We start from the raw sequence: 19,881 nt of genomic DNA, 5'->3' as shown, positions 1-19,881 counted from the left end.
AGCCAGATAATTTGAACTTCAGAGAAATTGCTACTATAGCCCATGTTTACACAATCTTCATGCCTGCTGCTGTATGGGCTACTCAGAAAGACCCCCGGAGACCTCTGAAGGACACACCAGAATTCATCAGACTGCTTCTGCCTGCTCCCACTCCACTGGAGGGTACTTCAAGCCTGACATCTAAAAATCCTCTCACTGGCAGCATTCAGGAGCACTCAGACACTGGGTTTTTAATTTGCTCTAACCATTAACCTGTGTTTTTCTTTGGTTTCCACAGAAATGTCTCTTAATAATTACCTGATTGCTTGCATAATATAAGCCTAACTTTAAGAGTCCACCTCCAGGACCGCCTCCTGAAATGAGACAACTTCAACCGAACTAACCTATTCTGAAGACTAAGACTGGTTCATAAGACACTAAACAAACTTCTCACCTAAGGTCCAGAGCAGAACAGTTAAACTCCATCTAGAATGAAACAATGCTGATCTATGCTGTTTTTCTAAGAAAATTTTTGTCAAAAGGAGAGATTTTGCAATTGCCACTAACTCCTTCCCAACCTATAATGCATGATCCACTAAAAGACAAGTTCTAGAGTTTATATACCAGTACATTCATGAGAGTCCTACATGGAAATCCATCCACACACCCATTAACAGTAAAAGGAGGCAACTGATTGTTTCATATTCACACAATGGATTTGGATTCTGATGAATGATGCACAATAACACGCAGTAATTCACAAACAACATAGGGAAAGAAAAAAGCTAAATACAAAAGAGATCCCAGTGCCTGAATACATTTATATAAAGCATAAAAATGAAGACAACAATCTATTGCTTTACATGTTAAAAGAGTGCTGAGCTTTGGGGAAAGTTCCTGAGGAGCTAGAGAAAAATTTTACAGGACCAGCAATATTCTCTTTCTTGATCTCAGTGGTTTTGGAAATGTAATTAGGTCGCAAATTCCATTCAGCTATTTACTTATGATTTGTACAAGTGGCTTTATTTTTAAGATACACTCATCCTTACAAAAAACTGGAAATAAGTAAACAGATTAGTGTCAAAAATACTTATATAGGCAAGATTGAAATCAAAGGTATGAAGTAGGGCAGCCCGGGTGGCTCAGCAGTTTAGCACTGCCTTTGGCCCAGGGTGTGATCCTGGAGACCCGGGATAGAGTCCCACGTCAGCTTTCTGCATGAAGCCTGCTTCTCCCTCTGCCTGTGTCTCTGCCTCTCTCTCTCTCTCTCTCTGTGTATCTCTCATGAATAAATAAATAAAATCTTAAAAAAAAATAAAATAAAATAAAAATAAAGGTATGAAGTAACTTCAAACTGTGACCAGTATATGTCATTATGAAATGTTGAAAACTGAACATTCCAAGTAACAGAATAAAATATAGAATTATTTTCTTAAAAAATAAAAAAATAATTCCTGGTACCATCAAACTTTGCTTGAATATATTCCACTGGAATATTCCTAGAGCTGTAATAGGATTAAATAATAATAGGATTAAAGTGAAGAAAAACAAACATGCAGTGATAACCAATCAAACAACCAAAATGGCAGTATATCATATAGAATACTCTTTAACACTGAAGGAGTTTTTCATGGTTAGTAATAGTGTTATTTCTCTAAATGTATACTGCTTGCTGGAAAACAAGTCTACATGATGGAAAACAAACAATCTGTATTATTTACATACATAAATATACACACATGTGTATATATATGCGTATGTGTATGCATGATGAAAAATAATCTGTTTACATAAATATATATGTATATTTATATACATATATAAATACATACACATATGCATATAGTTATACAGGGAAAAGCTGATTTTTAAGTCATGAGACATAAAAACATTGATCCCCGGGGGGGGGGGGGGGGGGGGGGGGTGAAATCATCCAAGCTGGTGAAATGGGTAGCTCCCACTTCAGTCTTTCTCACAGAATGCTCAACTAGCAACTATCCACACAAGGCACCATCAGGCACAACTCAGTACTCAGGAGTGAGGCTGAAGCACCCTTGGAGCACAGAGATCTTTCTTTCTTTCTATCTCTTCTTTCTATCTCTTGCTATTTATGAAGACATATCAAACTTCAATGAACTGTGCGCATTTCCTCCTTAAACAGCAACAGGTAAAACTACTGAAAATTGAGAATGTTCCTCTGTTTTATTTTAATGCAAGAATGATGCCCTGGTGCGTCGGGAGCAGGGTCCAGTGAGGACAGCCCCTCGTCCCAGGAAACGGGGCACAGTCGGAAAGGGGGCCGTCCCCTCATCCATCACGCAACACACATTCATGGGGAACCAGGTACTAAACCATTTGTAGACCACCTGCTTCTGGGTCAGGGTTTCGGACGTAGCAGAGCAGCTCCCTCGCTGTGATCTATTGAAAGTCAGCCCTCGACACAAGGGTTTGTAAAATAAAAGTAATAACAAAACAAAAAAAATGAAGAAAAAAAAAAGAATGATGCCCTCAACACATACTTCATGGTGACCTTTTTTTTTTTTTTTTTTTAAATATTTATTTATGATAGTCACAGAGAGAGAGAGAGAGAGGCAGAGACACAGGCAGAGGGAGAAGCAGGCTCCATGCACCGGGAGCCTGATGTGGGATTCGATCCCAGGTCTCCAGGATCGCGCCCTGGGCCAAAGGCATGCGCCAAACCGCTGCGCCACCCAGGGATCCCATGGTGACCTTTATCAGTGTTAATACACTGATAAATACAAACAGTATCTTCATTCAGATTTTCTTCACACGTTGCACATTAGTGTCCTTAATCTCCCATGGAAAAGTAGGTATAAGTGGATTCCCTACTGTACAAGTGCCCCTCGGATCTGTGAGACAGCAATAATCAGCAAATGATTTTACATGCACACCAGCAATGAAGGCATGAAATAATTTTAGTGAATTTAATACTCAATATGGTCAAAAGGAAACACACTGTCTTAAAAAGTGGGGCTTTCCTCGAGATATTTTATATCCTCAATCTCTTCTGGCATTAAATTTCACTATGGGTAATTGTCCCAGTTTGGTTATATCCATCATAACATCCTTCCTGCCCTTCACTCTCCCTCTATCAAATTCCCAGTCATTCATTAAGAATAAATACTCAGGGCCACTGCTTCCATATCACTCTAAGGAAAGAATATTCCTTTTTTTTTTCTTAATTTATTTATTCATGAGAGACAGAGAGGCAGAGACACAGGCAGAGGGAGAAGCAGGCTCCATGCAGGGAGCCCAATGTGGAACTTGATTCCGGGACTCCAGGATCACACCCTGAGCCGAAGGCAGACTCTCAACTGCTGAGCCACCCAGGCATCCCAAAGGAAATATTCTTTACCTGTCTTTGCCAGTAAGTGTAGGTAGGGTGTCAGAAGACATAACTGAAAGATACCAAATGATTATTGCACTTGCTGTATTTACATGCATATACATTAAAATGCTAATGTACAAAACTAATGTCCATCATAGCACATCAGTAGAAGGGAGAAAGAGGAAGCAACCAGACTTTACTTTTCCATGGAGACAGAAATGGACCAAACTACATTTTCCAGTGCTCCAGAAGCCAGTTAGAAGAACACAGCACCTCCAGGCAAGTACAGATGAAGAAGAGCCACATTGAAGAGACAAGATGAGTTTATAACACTTGCCCACAATAGTTACTCACCCTACCTAGAGTTTCACAACAAGATTGTGAGAAAACTCTCACCTCTCCTCAAGAGACAAAGACATATGTGACCTCTGTGTTTAATGATCTGGTTTTGTGCAGCTCCCTGACAGACTTCTTATCATGCTTGACATGGAGGGCTGAGGGAAATGGAAGCACCCTCTGAATGCACCGTGGTGGCCACTCAGAGAAAATATGAGTACTTATTCAAGCACCAGGGAAACTGCAAAGCTAAAAGCGAACATCAGGGAGAGGAGAAATCTCAGGCTCCAAGAAGAAAAAAAACGCTCTTATAAGTGGAAAATTATAAAAACTCAGACATTACACATCCCCAGAACATGTCTGACAAGCCCCAGAATTAGTAGCACAGCTGTTATTTGTGTTCTCTTGTACAAAACAAGTACCTAAAGCCTGGGACCCAGAAGCTGTTTCTCTTGTTTGATTCCCAAATTTCAATAAAAGATCACAAAGCATACGGAAAAACAGAACACATTCCTATCAAAGAAACAAAATTAAGTCCCCAAACTGGCCCTAAATAAATAGAGAACCATTAATTACCTACAGAGAATTTAAATAACCATTATAAAGATACCCATAGAAGAAGAGGAAAGATAGGAAAGTAACTGATATCAGGAAAACTATACATGATCAAAATAAACACCCAAAGAGCTAACAAGTATGAGACAACCAAACAGAAATTGGGAGCTGAAAAGTACAATTACTGAATTTAAAAATAAACTGAAGAATCAGCAACATACTTGATCAAGCAGAAGAAAGAATCAGACATCTTTAAGATGCCTTGTTTTGTATTATCTATGAAGAAGAACAAAGAAAAATGTGGAAAAGGATGGAGTCTAAGGGACTCATGGGATACCAATGAGTGGACCAATATGTACATAAGGGGATCCCAAAAGAGGAGGAGAGTGAAAGGAACATAGACTTTACATGAAAAACTAAAAGCTGGTACTTTCTACCTTTCTGGAAAGAGTCAAATTCAACAAGCTCAGTAAATTCAAAGCAGGATAAATGTCAAGACATGAACAAAAAGTGACACATTGTAAGTAACCTAGCAAAAATCACAGGTGAAAAAAGAAATTTGAAACAGCATGAGAAAAGCAACTTATCCTATATGATTATTAGTGGGATTCTAAGCAGAGAATAATTTCTTATAAAAGTAGTGCATGGGACTATATATTCAGGTGATGAGATCAAAAAATATCAACCAAGAATACTCTATCTGGCAAAACTGAAAAACTGTTTTTGCAAAAATGGAGCAATGAAGGCTTTCCCAAATTACAACCCTTAGAACTTTACCAGTTAACCTGCCCTACAAGGCACATCAAGGGGAGTCCTTCCAGTGGAAATAAAAGGATTTTAAACAGTAACCAAAATCATACAAAAGTATGAACCTCTCTGCTAAATATATTTACATTGGGGCACCTGGGTGGCTCAGTCAGTTAAAGCATCTACCTTCAACTAAGATCATGATTTGGGAGTCCTGGAATCGAGCCTGTCAGGCTCCCTGCTCAGCAGGGAGTCTGCTTCTCTCTTTGTCCCTCCCCCTGTGAGCACAAGCTTTCTCTCAAATAAATTAAATCTTTTAAATAAATAAATACACATTCACATAATTATAGAAATCTATGGTGCTATAATGCTACAGGATTTTTTTTTAAATAAAAGTATAAAAATCATTAAGTCTGGGACGCCTGGGTGGCTCAGTGGTTAGGCGTCTGCCTTTGGCTCAGGACATGATCCTGGAATCCCAGGATGGAGTCCCACACATCAGGCTCCCTGCATGGAGCCTGCCTCTCCCTCTGCCTGTGTCTCTGCCTCTCTATGTGTCTCTCATGAATAAATAGATAAAATTAAAAAAAAAAAAAGTTCCTTCAATTCTAAAAGTGTTTCTCTCATGCAAAGAGAACATAAATTCTTCAATAAATAGTTAATGAAATTAATTCTATTACTATGACAACTCAACTAGACATGATAAAACATTCACTAACCACTAACCATGGAAATACGGGAGTCACAAACAACGTATGGTTAATATTTAGACAAATATGTACATAATTTTCTTGGCAAAAGACATACAATTGATCCATATTTGAGTTGAACCCACATCATCTTAAAATGAGATGAAAACGGTTACCCCAAAAATGTAACATGTAGGTAAAAAGCAAAAACACAACTAACTAATATGTTAAAAGTCCCATACAGGGCACCTGGGTGTCTCAGTGGTTGAGTGCCTTCAGCTCAGTTCATGATCTGATCTGGCTCAGGTTGTGATCCCGGCGTCCTGGCATCGAGTCCCATATCAGGCTCCCCACAGGAAGCCTGCTTCTCGCTCTGCCTATGTCTCTGCCTCTCTCTTTCAGTCTCTCATGAATAAATAAAATCTTTAAAAAAAAAAAAAAAAACCATAAAGTCCCATACAAAAGAAAGTACATTATTATGGAATTGCAAAACCAGAATAAAACAAAATTTAACCCAAAAAATGTTACATAATACATGTATTATTAGGGCAGCTGGATGGCTCAGTCAGTTAAATGACTGACTCTTGATTTCAGCTCGGGTCACGATCTCAGGCTCTCGAGATGGATGGAACCTGGCACTGGGCTCTGCACAGGACATGGAGTCTGAGATTCTCTCTCTCCCTCTCCCCCTTCCCTCTGCTATCTCTCTTTCTCTCAAAAAACAAAAATGTATGCATTATTTAAAAAGAATTCTATTTTATTATAATCTTAGACTGAGACTGTGCATATATAAAAATCAAGTATTTTGAATCATTACCATGTCTATGTGGCAGTAAAATTGTGAAGGAAATTCATTATGATCAATCATAAAAACGTCTACTGGAAAATTTTATGAACAAGCACTTAAAAGACATTAAATAAATATACTATGTTATTAATATGTTCCGCTTATTTTTACAAAGAATATATAACTGTGATCCATTCCTTAGAATCAAGCAAACAAAAGCCCTTCATTTCTAAATAAACAACACAGAAATTGTAAAATATACTGATAATTCTTTTATATATAATAAATATTTAGGATTAAATTCAAATAAATTTTCAGGAAAGCAGAAAAAAGTCTGAGGATTAATTTTTCCTGAAATAAATTACACGTATGAACAAAACATTTTTTAAAATATAGAACTTGTGGGCAGCCCTGAAGGCTCAGCCAGCGGTTTAGCACCACCTTCAGTCCAGGGCGTGATCCTGGAGACCTGGAATCGAGTCCCACATTGGGCTCCCTGCATGGAGCCTGCTTCTCCCTCTGCCTCTGTCTCTGCCTCTCTCTGTGTGCGTCTCTCATAAATAAATAAATAAAATATTTTTTAAAATAAAAATAAAATATGGAACTTTTATGCATTATGTAACTCATCTTTTTTTTAGGATTTTATTTATTCGGGGATCCCTGGATGGCTTAGCGGTTTAGCACCTGCCTTCATCCCAGGGCATGATATGATCCGGCAGTCCCAGGATAGAATCCCACGTCAGGCTCCCTGCACGGAGCCTACTTCTCCCTCCACCTGTGTCTCTGCATATCTGCCTCTCTCTCTCTCTCTCTCTCTGTCTCTCACGAGTGAATAAATAAAATCTTTAAAAAAAAAAAAAAGATTTTATTTATTCACTCGTGAGAGACACAGAGAGAAAGAGAGGCAGAGACATAGGCAGAGGGAGAAACAAGCTCCCCTGTAGGGAATCCGATGCGGGACTTGATCTCAGGACTCTGGGATCACACCCTGAGCCAAAGGCAGATGCTCAACTGCTGAGTCACCCAGGTGTCCCTATAACTAATTTCTTATAAAGCACAGGCCTATGTCATATCAGAACTTCCCATCTCAAAAATCAAATAAATCTAATATAAAAGAAATTAGGAAGTGAAAGCATATGACACAGTCACAGGAACTTATTAAACCAGACAAAATTATAAAATGATGCAGTTATTAATAATTAAGGTAATAACTGGGACTTTATTTCTTTTTAAATTCTATTTATTTTTTTAATTTATTTTTAAGATTTTTTTTAACTTTATTTATTATAATCACACAGAAAGAGAGAGAGAGAGAGAGAGAGGCAGAGACACAGGCAGAGGGAGAAGCAGGCTTCAAGCAGGGAGCCCGATCTGGGACTCGATCCCAGGACCCGGGGGTCACGCCCTGGGCCGAAGGCAGGCACTAAACCGCTGAGCTGCTGAGCCACTCAGGCATCCCTTAAATTTTATTTAAATTCAGTTTGTCAACATAAAGTGTAACACCCAGTGCTCATCTCATCATGTGGAACTTTATTATATGCTATCAGTTCTAAGTACTAAATGTTCTAGCTCCTCTATGGCATGACTTTATGTAGGAACAAGTAGAAACATTAAACTGAGGAACTGGAATGCCTTGAGTTGCAATTTCTAATCTCAGGCCAGATGAAAGAAAGGAAACTGTAAAGTGAAATGAAGCATCAGATTTTCTCATTATAGGGAGGTGCTTTGTTATCTGAAGAAATTACGGTCTCAATTTTGTACGGTTATATTTAAAGTCTCCATATAATTGGAAAGCATAAAGCAGAAAATAGATGATATCTGTCTCTACTGTTCTTGGGATTTCTGCACCCAACCCCAATATTCCCACCACTCCCCTCACACACATCTGACCTGAGGCAAAGCAGATCTTAGAAAGGCTTAACACAGATTTCCCCAGGCCTCCAAAAGCAATGGAAAAGCATTCAGATCATGGAGACGTTCAGCATCCAAGTAGAGCATGTTGTCCATGCTGTGAATATAAAGGAAGATCACTAGAGATGAAGGAGAATCCTCAGAGGATGTAAGAACATGGTAAGTGTTGGACAGGGCATGTCCCTCTGACAGCAAGAGAAATACAACTATGCTTTTCAAACTTATTTCTACTCAAAGAGAGCTATCCAAACCACAATATATGGTCTACCTTCCTCCTTGACCTTTGGCCTCACTTCTGTCATCTGCTTCATTCATTCCCACCTACCTGGATGGAAGGCTACTGTCTCCTTTCCCTTCACATCCCAGAGCTCCCTCTTTTGCTCCAAAAAGATGATCAGGTCTGGCTTTGACACAACAAGACCTGTTTATTAGAAAAAAGGAATGAGTATTGCTAAAGATTCTAATTTTCAATCCAGTATTATGCTCAGTAGAGAAGGGAGGACATTTTAGAATTCTAGAAAATGACTTCCCAAAAGCTGTTGTCCAACAGCCCTTTTACACACAGGAAGGATTTCCAATGTTCAGATCTTGGGTTCCACTTGCAAGTACTACATGTAATAATAAGGAGTGGAAATTGGAGTTTAAGATGTAAGGAGTATCATTTTATGCCTCTTGATGTCTAGAACTGCCACTAATCTACAGAAGTAATGATGTTGCTTTAAGGAAGGGGAAATAAAGCCTAAAAGGACACATCGTGAAGATTTTTCTCTCCACCTATAACCCCCTACTTACTTCCCTTAATGCAGCGATCTGAATTCCAGTCGTGCAAAGAAGACTCTTCCAAGAGATGGTCTTCAAGGGAAGGAACAAAACCCTGAGTGTGGTTTGGGAAGTCTGGAAGGAAGTTATCCTCACCCAAGAAGAGAAGGTTTCCATAGTTCTCTAACATCACATCCCTGTACAATTCCCGCTGAGTGTGGTTCAGGCATCCCCACTCCTCCTGAGAGAATTCTATGGTCACATCCCTGAATGTCAGCAGTCCCTGCAATAAATACCACAGTTACCAAGTGGCCTTAGGCAGAGTTCACAATGTACCTAAGATGAAAGAGGGAGTTAGCAACACCAGCTAGACCCCATGACTTGACTTTTACTGCTCACCTACTAGCACCCACTTACTTTTGTACCAAATTTTCCTTAAGCTCTTTCTTCCAGCTTATCTTAAAATTCAGGCAAAACAAAACAAAACAAAACAAAACAAAAAACCCAGGGACATAGTCTCCCATGATGGAAACAAAAACAACGGTACAAGCAGTAAATACTGCCCTGACTAAATGCTCCAGTAGCCAGACCACCCAGATCAGTTTGGGCTTAACTGCCAATTCAACCTGTGCAGATGCACATACAGTGACCCTTAGAGTGACGTACAGTTACCTTTATCTCATTATAATACTAAATCCTTCCCCCAGGAGTACAAACCTCATATATATAACAAAGTATGCATAGAATGGTTTCCTTAAGCCAGATGCATGACCGTATGCCCACCACCTCTACATAAGATGACAAGGCTCCTCTTTCTAAATATTCATTCTAAGCCTAAATAAAAGGAACCCATTCACTCTTGCTCTGGGGGTCTTAGCTTTGGAAGTTATACTCAGTGATCCCCTTATTTGCTGTAAATAAATTTTCCTTTGTCTGACAACCCCACTATGTAGTTTCTGTGACTCATCAAAGAGCAAATTCACTTTAGTTCTGTTACAAATTTGGTGATCCAGATGGGACAGGTGTCCTTCTCAGGTTCTGGCCTCTGTTCCCTGGCTTCCAACAGATGCAGCAGTGGGTACCACAAGCTCACCCTGGCTAACTTGTTCAAGTTACTGGGCCTGCAGGCAGATTCCTTGGGGGAGGGAGACGCTCTCACTCTTCACACCTGTGACTGCCAGCCTGGTGTTCTGACATCACCTGATATCCAGCAGCCACTAAAACTACTCTTAGAAGGATTTCTGTTGGAATAAGTTACACAAGGTATGTGGCACAGCTTTGAGGTAAACGAGAGTGGTCTCCCAGAGTCTGGGCAAGTCAGCATAATGGTCAGAATGGGAGAATTGAATACTCACTTGAGTCTAGACATCCCTGGTGACAGATTACAGTACCCAGTCTTTCATAGGCATTGGATGATCTAACCTAGCAAAATGGGAGTGACCTAATGGAGACTAGTCTGTGAGGTTGAAATCTCCATCCTACCTGACTGTTTGGTTTGTTGTTCCCAGTTTGTTTGTTTGTTTTTAAGATTTTATTTATTTATTCATGAGAGACACAGGCAGTGGGAGAAGCAGGCTCCATGCGGGGAGCCCAACGTGGGACTCGATCCCAGATCTCCAGGATCACACCCTGGGCTGAAGGCGGTGCTACACCGCTGAGCCACCTGGGCTGCCCTGTTGTTCCCAGTTTAAATCTCTACCCCTAGCTGCTTAGTCCTAGAGCACTTCCTCCTTTCCTTACAACCCCAGAAAAAGGAGGCAGGAACCCCCTGGGTCACTGGAAGCATGTACTTCGAACAGGTAAGAGCTCTATTTAGCTGGTTTAAAAACAGTTAAAGCGGGGGAGGGGGATTCTAAAATTCACAAAAATCTAAGGTAACACAAATTTTTTCACATCCATATATATAGGATCATTTTTGTAGATTAAAGTTTAAATTTGTTCACGTAATTAAAATAGACATGTCTTTTGGAATTATCAACATCAAATATAATAGATACCCTTCAACCTACCTGAATTAATTATATCTGTTACAATTTGTCACCAAAAAGAACTTAAAATGATGGTTAATTTTTTATCTGTCCCGTAAAATTTTCATGGGTATTTATTATTGTTAAAAGAGTAAATAAGGCTGAGTGAAGTAAGTCAGTCGGAGAAGGACAAACATTATATGTTCTCATTCATTTGGGGAATATAAATAATAGTGAAAGGGAAAATAAGGGAAGGGAGAAGAAATGTGTGGGAAATATCAGAAAGGGAGACAGAACGTAAAGACTGCTAACTCTGGGAAACGAACTAGGGGTGGTAGAAGGGGAGGAGGGCGGGGGGTGGGAGTGAATGGGTGACGGGCACTGGGTATTATTCTGTATGTTAGTAAATTGAACACCAATAAAAAAAAAAAAATAGAAAAAAAAAAATAAATAAAAAATAAAAAAGGAAAAAAAAAATAAAAAAAAATAAAATAGTAAAAAAAAAAAAAAAAAAAAAAAAAAAAAGAGTAAATAAGTTCAATAAATAAAAAAGCTTATAGGTAAATTTTTAAAAGCTTCCAAAATCTTTGATAACTTATCACTTTAAAGTTTTGCTAAATTAAATGATAAGATATCTAAACATTTTCCAAATAACAATACTGAAACACTGATTACTAAACATGAGGTTTATCTGTTTTTATTACAGAAAAACTAAAGATAAATTCGGTCCGTAAGGAAATGTTTTATGCTTTATTAAAAGGTTATACTATTGGGCAGCCCGGGTGACTCAGCAGTTTAGCGCCGCCTTCAGCCCAGGGCCTGATTCTGTAGACCCAGGATGTGTCCCATGTAAGGCCGCCTGCATGAAGCCTGCTTCTCCCTCTGCCTGTGTCTCTGCACGTGTGTGATGAATAAATGAATAAAATCTTTAAAATAAAAAAAAGTTATACCATTTAAAAACCACAATCGTGGAAATTATGACACATGTCACACGTTCATAAATTTGCCAATCTAAAGAATTCTGGTGTTAACAGTTCAATTGGTTATTACTTATCTTTTCCTGGAAATTAAATTTTCTAAACATTAAAATTCTGATACATGTAACTCAGATTGCTAGAAATGATAAGTAAAGCAATTCTATATGCAAGGAAAGTAAGATATGTTTTTGTTAAGAAAGGTAATGATGAGTAGGATTACATTTTTGTTGAGAGAAGACTGCTAAATGCAAACATGGAGAAATTAAATATGGCAAGGAAATCCCCAGGCTGTTAGCAGCCACACATAAGCCTAAACAACTGGCTGTGGTTCACTGTAGAGGCCATCAAAAAAAGAAATCAGAGGGAATGGAGGTTTTAAGTTTGGCAGATGCAGGGGCAAATAGAGCTGCCAAGTCTGGGGAGACTTTGCATTTGCCACTCCCACTTACCACTATATAAGCGCGCTCCATCATACTACCACGATGAGCTAAAAGAGGCTGCTGTAAAATTGGGCTACCTGTGATCCCCGACAGTCAGGAGATGAATGGTGAATAACCTGAGAATCTGGGTACCTATGAAGGCTGCCTGTAGACTCCTGAAGAGTGTACCTGACTCATCCATTATAAGGGAGCTTTATACCTATGGCTACTAAAGACTATGAGCACCCCAGTGATGAAGGAAATTATTCAGAAAATAATAAACCAATGTGCCCACTGTAGACTAATAAAATACAAACCAGACCTCTGGTACCCCTCTAGTGAGAGCAACTCAAATCCAGCGGGCAATGCCAGGGAAGGACTGGTAAACAGACTTTACTATAATGCCAATGCCCCTGGAGCGTTCGAATACCTTTTGGTGTTTGTAGATACATTCACTGGATGGATGCACAGAGGCCTTTGGAAGGACAAACAACTAACAAAGTAACAAGCACCTTAGTAAAGGAGAAAGCTCCTCAATTTCAGTTGCCAAGGTCAATCCAGAATGACAATGGGTCAATCTTTATATTCAAAAGTCATTTCTGAGCCATGGCCTGAAGTGTCAAGTGGAAGTGACACTCTGCCTGGAGACTCCATCTTCTGGGAAGACAGAATGGGCAAGCAGAACCCTTAAATAGACTCTGGCAAAGTTGTGCCAGGAAACAGGAACACCGGTTAAAGTTACTACAATAGCTCTCACCAGAATGACAGCTGCCCCACAGGGCAAACTAAAATCTCAGCCCATTTGTGATGACTTATGGGGGGCCTTTCCAAAATGCTCTTTCTCACCTCCATACCCACAGATTTCTCAGGCCATTAAGCATATAATTAATCTCCGACAGGTGATGGATACACTCAACAAATATGGAAATTTTTCCTCCCTCTACCCTGAAATTGAGCTTCACCCAAATCAAACTGAGGACTGATATACCTCAAAACTTAGAAAAATGGGTCACCCCAGGATCAACTCTACCCTATTTGGACAAGGCCCCACCCAGTACTACTAACCACACGCTCTTCCTTCAAATTAGAGGGAGTCCTACCTTGAATCCACCACACTAGAGTAAAATAGACATGTATCTACACAGAGGCCCAGGGGGAGATGCCACCAGCACCAGATAACAACAAATACTCCTGTGAGCCACTCACTGCCATGAAACTTCTGTTGGAGAAATTCACAGGATTAAAAGAGCCTCAGTGCATAAGGGCTCTCAAATTTAAACCACAATAATCTCTGTATGATACTAATTCTGCTGCTCTCGTATCTTTGGCCTTATTGTTTGCTGCCAGGCCCTCCTTAACAGACTCAATCATTCCCTCTAAGACTGTTGAGTAATAAATATCACGGCTTATTGTTTTTGTTTTTTTTAATTTTTATTTATTTATGATAGTCACACACAAGAGAGAGAGAGGCAGAGACACAGGCAGAGGGAGAAGCAGGCTCCATGCACCGGGAGCCCGACGTGGGATTCGATCCCGGGTCTCCAGGATCACACCCTGGTCCAAAGGCAGGCGCTAAACCACTGCGCCACCCAGGGATCCCAGCTTATTGTTAATACATGGCAAAATAGGGGCAGCCCGGGTGGCTCAGTGTTTACTGCCACCTTCAGCACAGGGCCTGATCCTGGAGACTCGGGATCGAGTCTCCCTGCATGGAGCCTGCTTCTCCCTCTGCCTATGTCTCTGCCTCTCTCTCTCTGTCTCTCTCATGAATAAATAATAAAATCTTTTTAAAAATGATTTTATTTGGGGCTCGGAGTGAAAAAAAAATGATTTTATTTATTTGAGAGAGACAGAGAGCGCAAGAAAGGAGTGAGCAGGAGTGTGGACAGGACAGAGGGAGAATATCAAGGAGACTGTGTGGAGTGCAGAGCTTGATACCTTACCAGAATACAGTGGATTTATACAAATTACAAGCCAAATGTAGCATCCATGTCCTGTAATGTCTAGTTCATTTTATTTGTTTTTGTGTATTTTGGGGTTTTTTTAATTATTTATTTATTTTAGGGAGAGAGAGCATGAGCAAGAGGAGGAGCAGTAAAGAAACTCAAGCAGACTCCCCAATGAGCATGGGAGCCGGATCCTGAGCTCACCACGACCCTGAAATCAGGACCTGAGCTAAAATCAAGAGTTGGGGCATTCTAGATGGCTCAGAGGTTTAGCGCCGCCTTCGGCCCAGGGTATGATCCTGGGGACCCAGGAGAGTGTCCCACATCAAGCTCCCTGCATAGAGCCTGCTTCTGCCTCTGCCTGTGTCTCTCATGAATAAATAAATAAAATCTTTTTAAAAATTAAATAAAATATAAGGAACCCACTCACCCTTGTTTGGGGAGTCAAGGCTTTGGAAGTTATTCTCAACAATCTATTTGCTGCAAATAAAATTTCCTTTGTGTCACAACTTTACTTGGTGTGCTTTCTATCTGTGACTCACCAAAAAGTGAACTCATGTTCTTTCAGTTATGTTGAGAACTGATTCTAGCTTCAGTGTTTCCTACTGTTTCCATAAGATATTTTTTAACACACTAATGTGTTCTAGTGTATTCTCTAACTCTGAGGTAAGAGAATGGCATATGATCCACAAAACCATTATAAATACTTTGTTTAGCTAAGATAACTTGTCAAATGAAGGCATCAACACAGGCATACACATTTCTGAGTACTGCATTTCTATCATACAGTATAGTTGTGTCTATTTCTTTTTTTAAGATTTTTTTTCTAGATTTATTTACTTATGATAGACAGAGAGAGAGAGAGAGAGAGGCAGAGACACAGGAGGAGGGAGAAGCAGGCTCCACGCTGGGAGCCCGACGTGGGACTTGATCCCAGGACTCCAGGATCGCGCCCTGGGCCAAAGGCAGGCGCTAAACCGCTGAGCCACCCAGGGATCCCCAGTTGTGTCTATTTCTTACATGGAAAGCTTTGGTGGGGGATCCCTGGGTGGCGCAGCGGTTTGGCGCCTGCCTTTGGCCCAGGGCGCGATCCTGGAGACCCGGGATCGAATCCCACGCCGGGCTCCCGGTGCATGGAGCCTGCTTCTCCCTCTGCCTATGTCTCTGCCTCTCTCTCTCTCTGTGTGTGACTATCATAAATAAATAAAAATTAAAAAAAAAAAAAAAAAAAAAAAAAGAAAGCTTTGGTGGGGATCCCTGGGTGGCTCAGCGGTTTAGCGCCTGCCTTTGGCCCAGGCGCGATCCTGGAGTCCTGGGATCAAGTCCCACGTCGGGCTCCCAGCGTGGAGCCTGCTTCTCCCTCCTCCTGTGTCTCTGCCTCTCTCTCTCTCTATCATGAATAAATAAATAAAATCTTAAAGAAAAAAAAAAAAAAAGGGAAAGTTTTGGTGGGTTACAAATGTACCTAATAGATTCCACTGTGAGTTAGAATTTCACTGTTGTGAAATGTCCAAGTGCTTTGGACATCTTGTGAAAATGCAGATTGTGTTCCAGACTTCAGGAGTGGGATTCGAGTCTGTATTTCAAATGGAGGTGGTAGCCTAAGGGCCAACGGATACATTTTTTCTTAATAACAAAGAGGTATAACTCTATGAATTCTTGGAGGACTTGTAACTGAAGGCATTTTATAGCCTTACAGATTCTACTATAAGAGCAAGAATGGGGCAAGCCCCCAGTGGCTCAGTGGTTTAGCATCGCCTTCAGCCCAGGGTGTGATCCTGGAGACTGGGGAGGAGTCCCACGGCGGGCTCCCTGCATGGAGCCTGCTTCTCCCTCTGCCTGTGTTTCTACCTCTCTCGGTGTCTCTCATGAATAAATGGATGAAATCTTTAAAAAAATATTAATAATAACAGCAAGAATGGCACAATACTTTTTGAGCGTTTACTGGTTATTAGGTAGCACTCTAATGATTTTTCACAAATTAAGGCACAAATAAATAATAAGAATCTATAAACATATTATTCTTTTTATGAGAATATTTTGACAATTGTGACAAACATCCAGTACATGGAAGGGATTAGCTTTTAATCTGGGTTGTCTGACCTACAGTCGATCTAAAATGACAGCCAGGACAATTTACAGACAACCCTGCTGCAATCTGAGAAGAGTGATGGAAACAAGGCACTGACACAAAAGTGATCTACCTTTTACATTTTATGCACACATCCACACATGTAAAAAAGCACTTATACACACATTAAAAGTGATAGCATAAAACGTCATGGTAACTTAAACATTTTCATTGGCAATAAACTTATAAATCCACATGTGGATGATGATGCTTCTATCTTTTAATCACACTATAAAGACAAACAGAATGGTATAAAGAAAACAGCTATACACTATATATACGTTAACTAGAATTTAAATAAAAATTGGAGGAAAAAGAAAACCGCTAACATTTCTGAGTCTAGTATTTCACTGAGAATTCTCTTTCAAAAATCATTGATGCTCTGTGTTAGATTTGAGAATATTAAGATGCTTGAACATGTTAATTATGTGATTCTTGGTTTTTGTTTTTGTTTTTTTCCTGAAAATATGAGTATGTCTGAGATATGAGTGTAGAGTAAAACAGAAACCTGCAGGACAACAGCCTGAATTATTTACAACCACCACTCCCAGAAGTATCTCCCGTACACAGAAGAGAGAGCCTTCATTTTCCACTGGAAACTACATGCAAAAATAAACTCAGGAGTTCCCAGTTTGAATGTGAAGGCTTCTGCATATCTTTCAGTAAATCCATCCAATCTTCATGAATGAGAGGCATATTCACATTACACAGGAGGAAATCTGGCAGAGAGCGCACAAAACCAAGTAAAAGTTAACATCAGCTGTAAAGAAGCAAATTGTTATCAGTTCCTGCAGCACATAAGACACATTATCCCTGCTGTGTTCTTGTGGCCCCCAAATGTAAATCAAAATATGAACCTAATTATGAGAAAACGGTGGGTTTATACAAATTACAAGCCACATGTAACGCCTATGTCCTGTAATGTCTAGTGTAGATTTTTATTTTTTTTAAAGATTTAAGAGAGAGGGAGAGGAAGTGCGAGTAGGGAGAGGGGCCGAGGCAAAGAATATCAAGCAGACTCCCCGCTTAGCGTGGGAGCCAGACACTGGGCTGAATCCCAGGACCTTGAGATCACGACAGGAGCTGAAATCAACAGCCAGTCACTTAACCGACTGAGCCACCCAGGTGCCCTTCTAGTGTATTTTAAATTGAGCATCTTTCACATTCTAAACAGCAAAGCTGTCTTTTCCAGACCTTTCCGAGTTATCTGGGGCGCATCCATCCTGTTTATTTGCACATTTTCTTAATCCCGGTATACATACAGCCATCAAAGTATCCAGATGGGACCTAACCATGAAATGTTCCCCTTGGCCGATATCCCAGGAATCGACCACATCCACACAACAGACATCTTTGATTCAGTGCTTTCCCTTGTGGATCTGTCCCAGAGGGAACATTTCTGATAGATGCAAGACATTAATTCAAACTCACAATTGTTCATATGTTCTACTGGAAGGCAGGTTGGAGGGAAGGGAAAGAGGGCTCTGGAATGTGGGAAAGTATTCTAAGAGCTAAATAGAAGTATTCTTTAAATTTAAAAAACAAGGTATTATTTATTTTATTTTAGAGAGAGGGAGAGAGTGCGTGCGTGTACTCGCTAATTTAGCTCCTAGAATACTATATTCTTTCTAGGAGCTAAATTAAAGTAATCTTTTAAAAAAAGGATGGTCTTTATTTTAGAGCGAGAAAGAGAGTGCGTGCTCGCGAGCTGGGAGGGGGGAGGGTGCAGAGGGAGAGGGAGGAGGAGAGAAGCAGACTCCCCAATGAGCGAGAAGCCCCATTCCGAGCTCCATCTCAGCACCCTGAGATCGCAACCGGAGCCAAAATCAAGAGTCCAATGCCTCAGGGACTGGGACCCTCAGTATCCTTTTTTGAAAAAGGATTTTTTTTAAAAGAGATGAATACACTCCTAAGACAGGAACATCATCAGAACGAGAGCAATCAGCATTGGCAACTTGGAAACGCTCGGAATTTCAGGAGACAAAGATGACACGGCCTGTGATGTGGGACGCGAGGCTCACCTGGGAACTGGCCATTTCTTCTCCTTTCACCTCATTCCCTGGACTTCTTCCTCAGAGGAGATTCGTGGAGCAATCACAGCCGCCTCAGGAGAAAATGCCCTCGGAGCCACCGACAGAGCCTCTTACCCCGTAACCTGCTCGCCTGCAGGCAGGACGGCGAAATGCAGAAAAGGCCCCACTTCCTGGTCCTTTGTGTCAGGAGCCGCTCAGAACAATGAGCTCCTCTTGGACGCCGATCCCTGAGTGCCCGCGGGTCGGTTTCTATCCGGGGCGGGGGGGCAGGCGGGCGGGCGGCGCCGCTCTCCCCGGACACCTGGACCAGCGCAGACAGACGACGGCGGCCGCCCAGGACGGACGTCAGGTGCCCGCCCGGCAGCGCGCCGCCAGGAGCCAGATCAAACCAGCCGGGCCCAAGATGGCGGCCGCCATGACCGGAAGCGCCCGACCAAATAAGGAAGAAAAGGCGCGGAAACGCGGCTTGCGAGAAATTCCCACCCCGGGTCGTACGCGGTCCAGCCCCCTCCTCGACAACAGTCAGTCACGCGCAGAAACCCGCAGCCCCCGGCTCCCGCTCTCTCTGGGGGTCTCCTGCTGTCACATCTTGAAAGTGTACTTTGTTTTAGGAAACTTTCCTGTTTGTGTCACTCATTTGCTGACCTGTGTGCGTCCCTGAATTCTTACGGTGACAAGATGGGGACACCGGAGCAATATATTTGGGATGGGCTGCATGGAGGGCCCAGGGTCTCCCCAGGCCACCTGGAAATGCTTTCTTTGGTTTGGTTTGTTGTTGTTGTTGTTTTTAAGATTGTATTTATTCATGAGAGACACCCAGAGAGAGAGGCAGAGACACAGGCGGGGACAAAAGCAGGCTCCCTATCTGGAGGCAGATGCTCAACACTGAGCCACCCAGGTGCCTCACTTGGAACACTTCTTTAAAACAACACTGTTGTTTCCACCCACGCCAATTGATAGAATCTAAGGAGGAAGGCTCTAACAATTGAGTTAGGGACAGATAGGACTAAGCAGGGAAAGATAAGGGAAAGGCCCCACAGTCAGGCTCCCATAAGCTCCAAGGACACTGAGAAGCAACAAAAACACAGATAAGTAAATCTGGTCCTTGGCTCCAAAATGCTAGGGAGTACCTTCCTTTGACTGCTATCAAGTAATCACCAGACTCAAAACAGTCATTTTCATTCACTCAAGATGTCACAAGAGATCTCGAGGCCATCAGCTTCCTAGTCAGGTTTTCTATAAAAGGCCAGCCAAAAAAGCCCTCAGTGGCAACGCTGTTGAGACCCCTCTCACTCC

At 41.2% G+C, this 19,881-nt stretch overlaps 2 protein-coding genes and 1 pseudogene across 2 annotated transcripts in view; all 3 read right to left on the bottom strand.

Annotated features, from left to right (window-relative positions):
- The window catches only part of LOC112643380 (zinc finger protein 883-like), a 51,525-nt pseudogene extending 32,908 nt beyond the window's left edge, over nucleotides 1-18,617 (bottom strand).
- The window catches only part of LOC112643685 (zinc finger protein 91-like), a 231,578-nt gene extending 212,958 nt beyond the window's left edge, over nucleotides 1-18,620 (bottom strand). The window contains 1 exon segment of the mRNA XM_049109060.1: nucleotides 18,574-18,620. The gene's annotated coding sequence lies outside the window, so the exon portion shown is untranslated.
- LOC112643412 (KRAB domain-containing protein 5-like) lies at nucleotides 8,650-18,713 on the bottom strand. Its single transcript, XM_025421449.3, has 3 exons — nucleotides 18,574-18,713; nucleotides 9,269-9,395; nucleotides 8,650-8,774 (listed from the first exon to the last, which is right to left on the bottom strand). Exons 1-3 carry the CDS (start codon nucleotides 18,586-18,588, stop codon nucleotides 8,665-8,667), a joined length of 252 nt encoding a protein of 83 aa, XP_025277234.1. The 5' UTR covers nucleotides 18,589-18,713; the 3' UTR covers nucleotides 8,650-8,664.
- Nucleotides 18,714-19,881: the final 1,168 nt, after the last annotated feature.

The sequence above is a fragment of the Canis lupus genome, chromosome 1, assembly GCF_003254725.2.
Source record: "Canis lupus dingo isolate Sandy chromosome 1, ASM325472v2, whole genome shotgun sequence".
Lineage (NCBI taxonomy): Eukaryota > Metazoa > Chordata > Mammalia > Carnivora > Canidae > Canis > Canis lupus.
The sequence above is the reverse complement of the archived record's forward strand: the minus strand, read 5'-3'. Positions and strand labels throughout refer to the sequence as shown.

Bases quoted from the DNA above. Each gene is read 5' to 3' on its own strand.
- LOC112643412 (XM_025421449.3), bottom strand. The intron at 8,775-9,268 runs GTGAGGATAACT...TCTAATAAACAG, and splicing joins TGGAAACCTTCTCTTCTTGG to GTCTTGTTGTGTCAAAGCCA.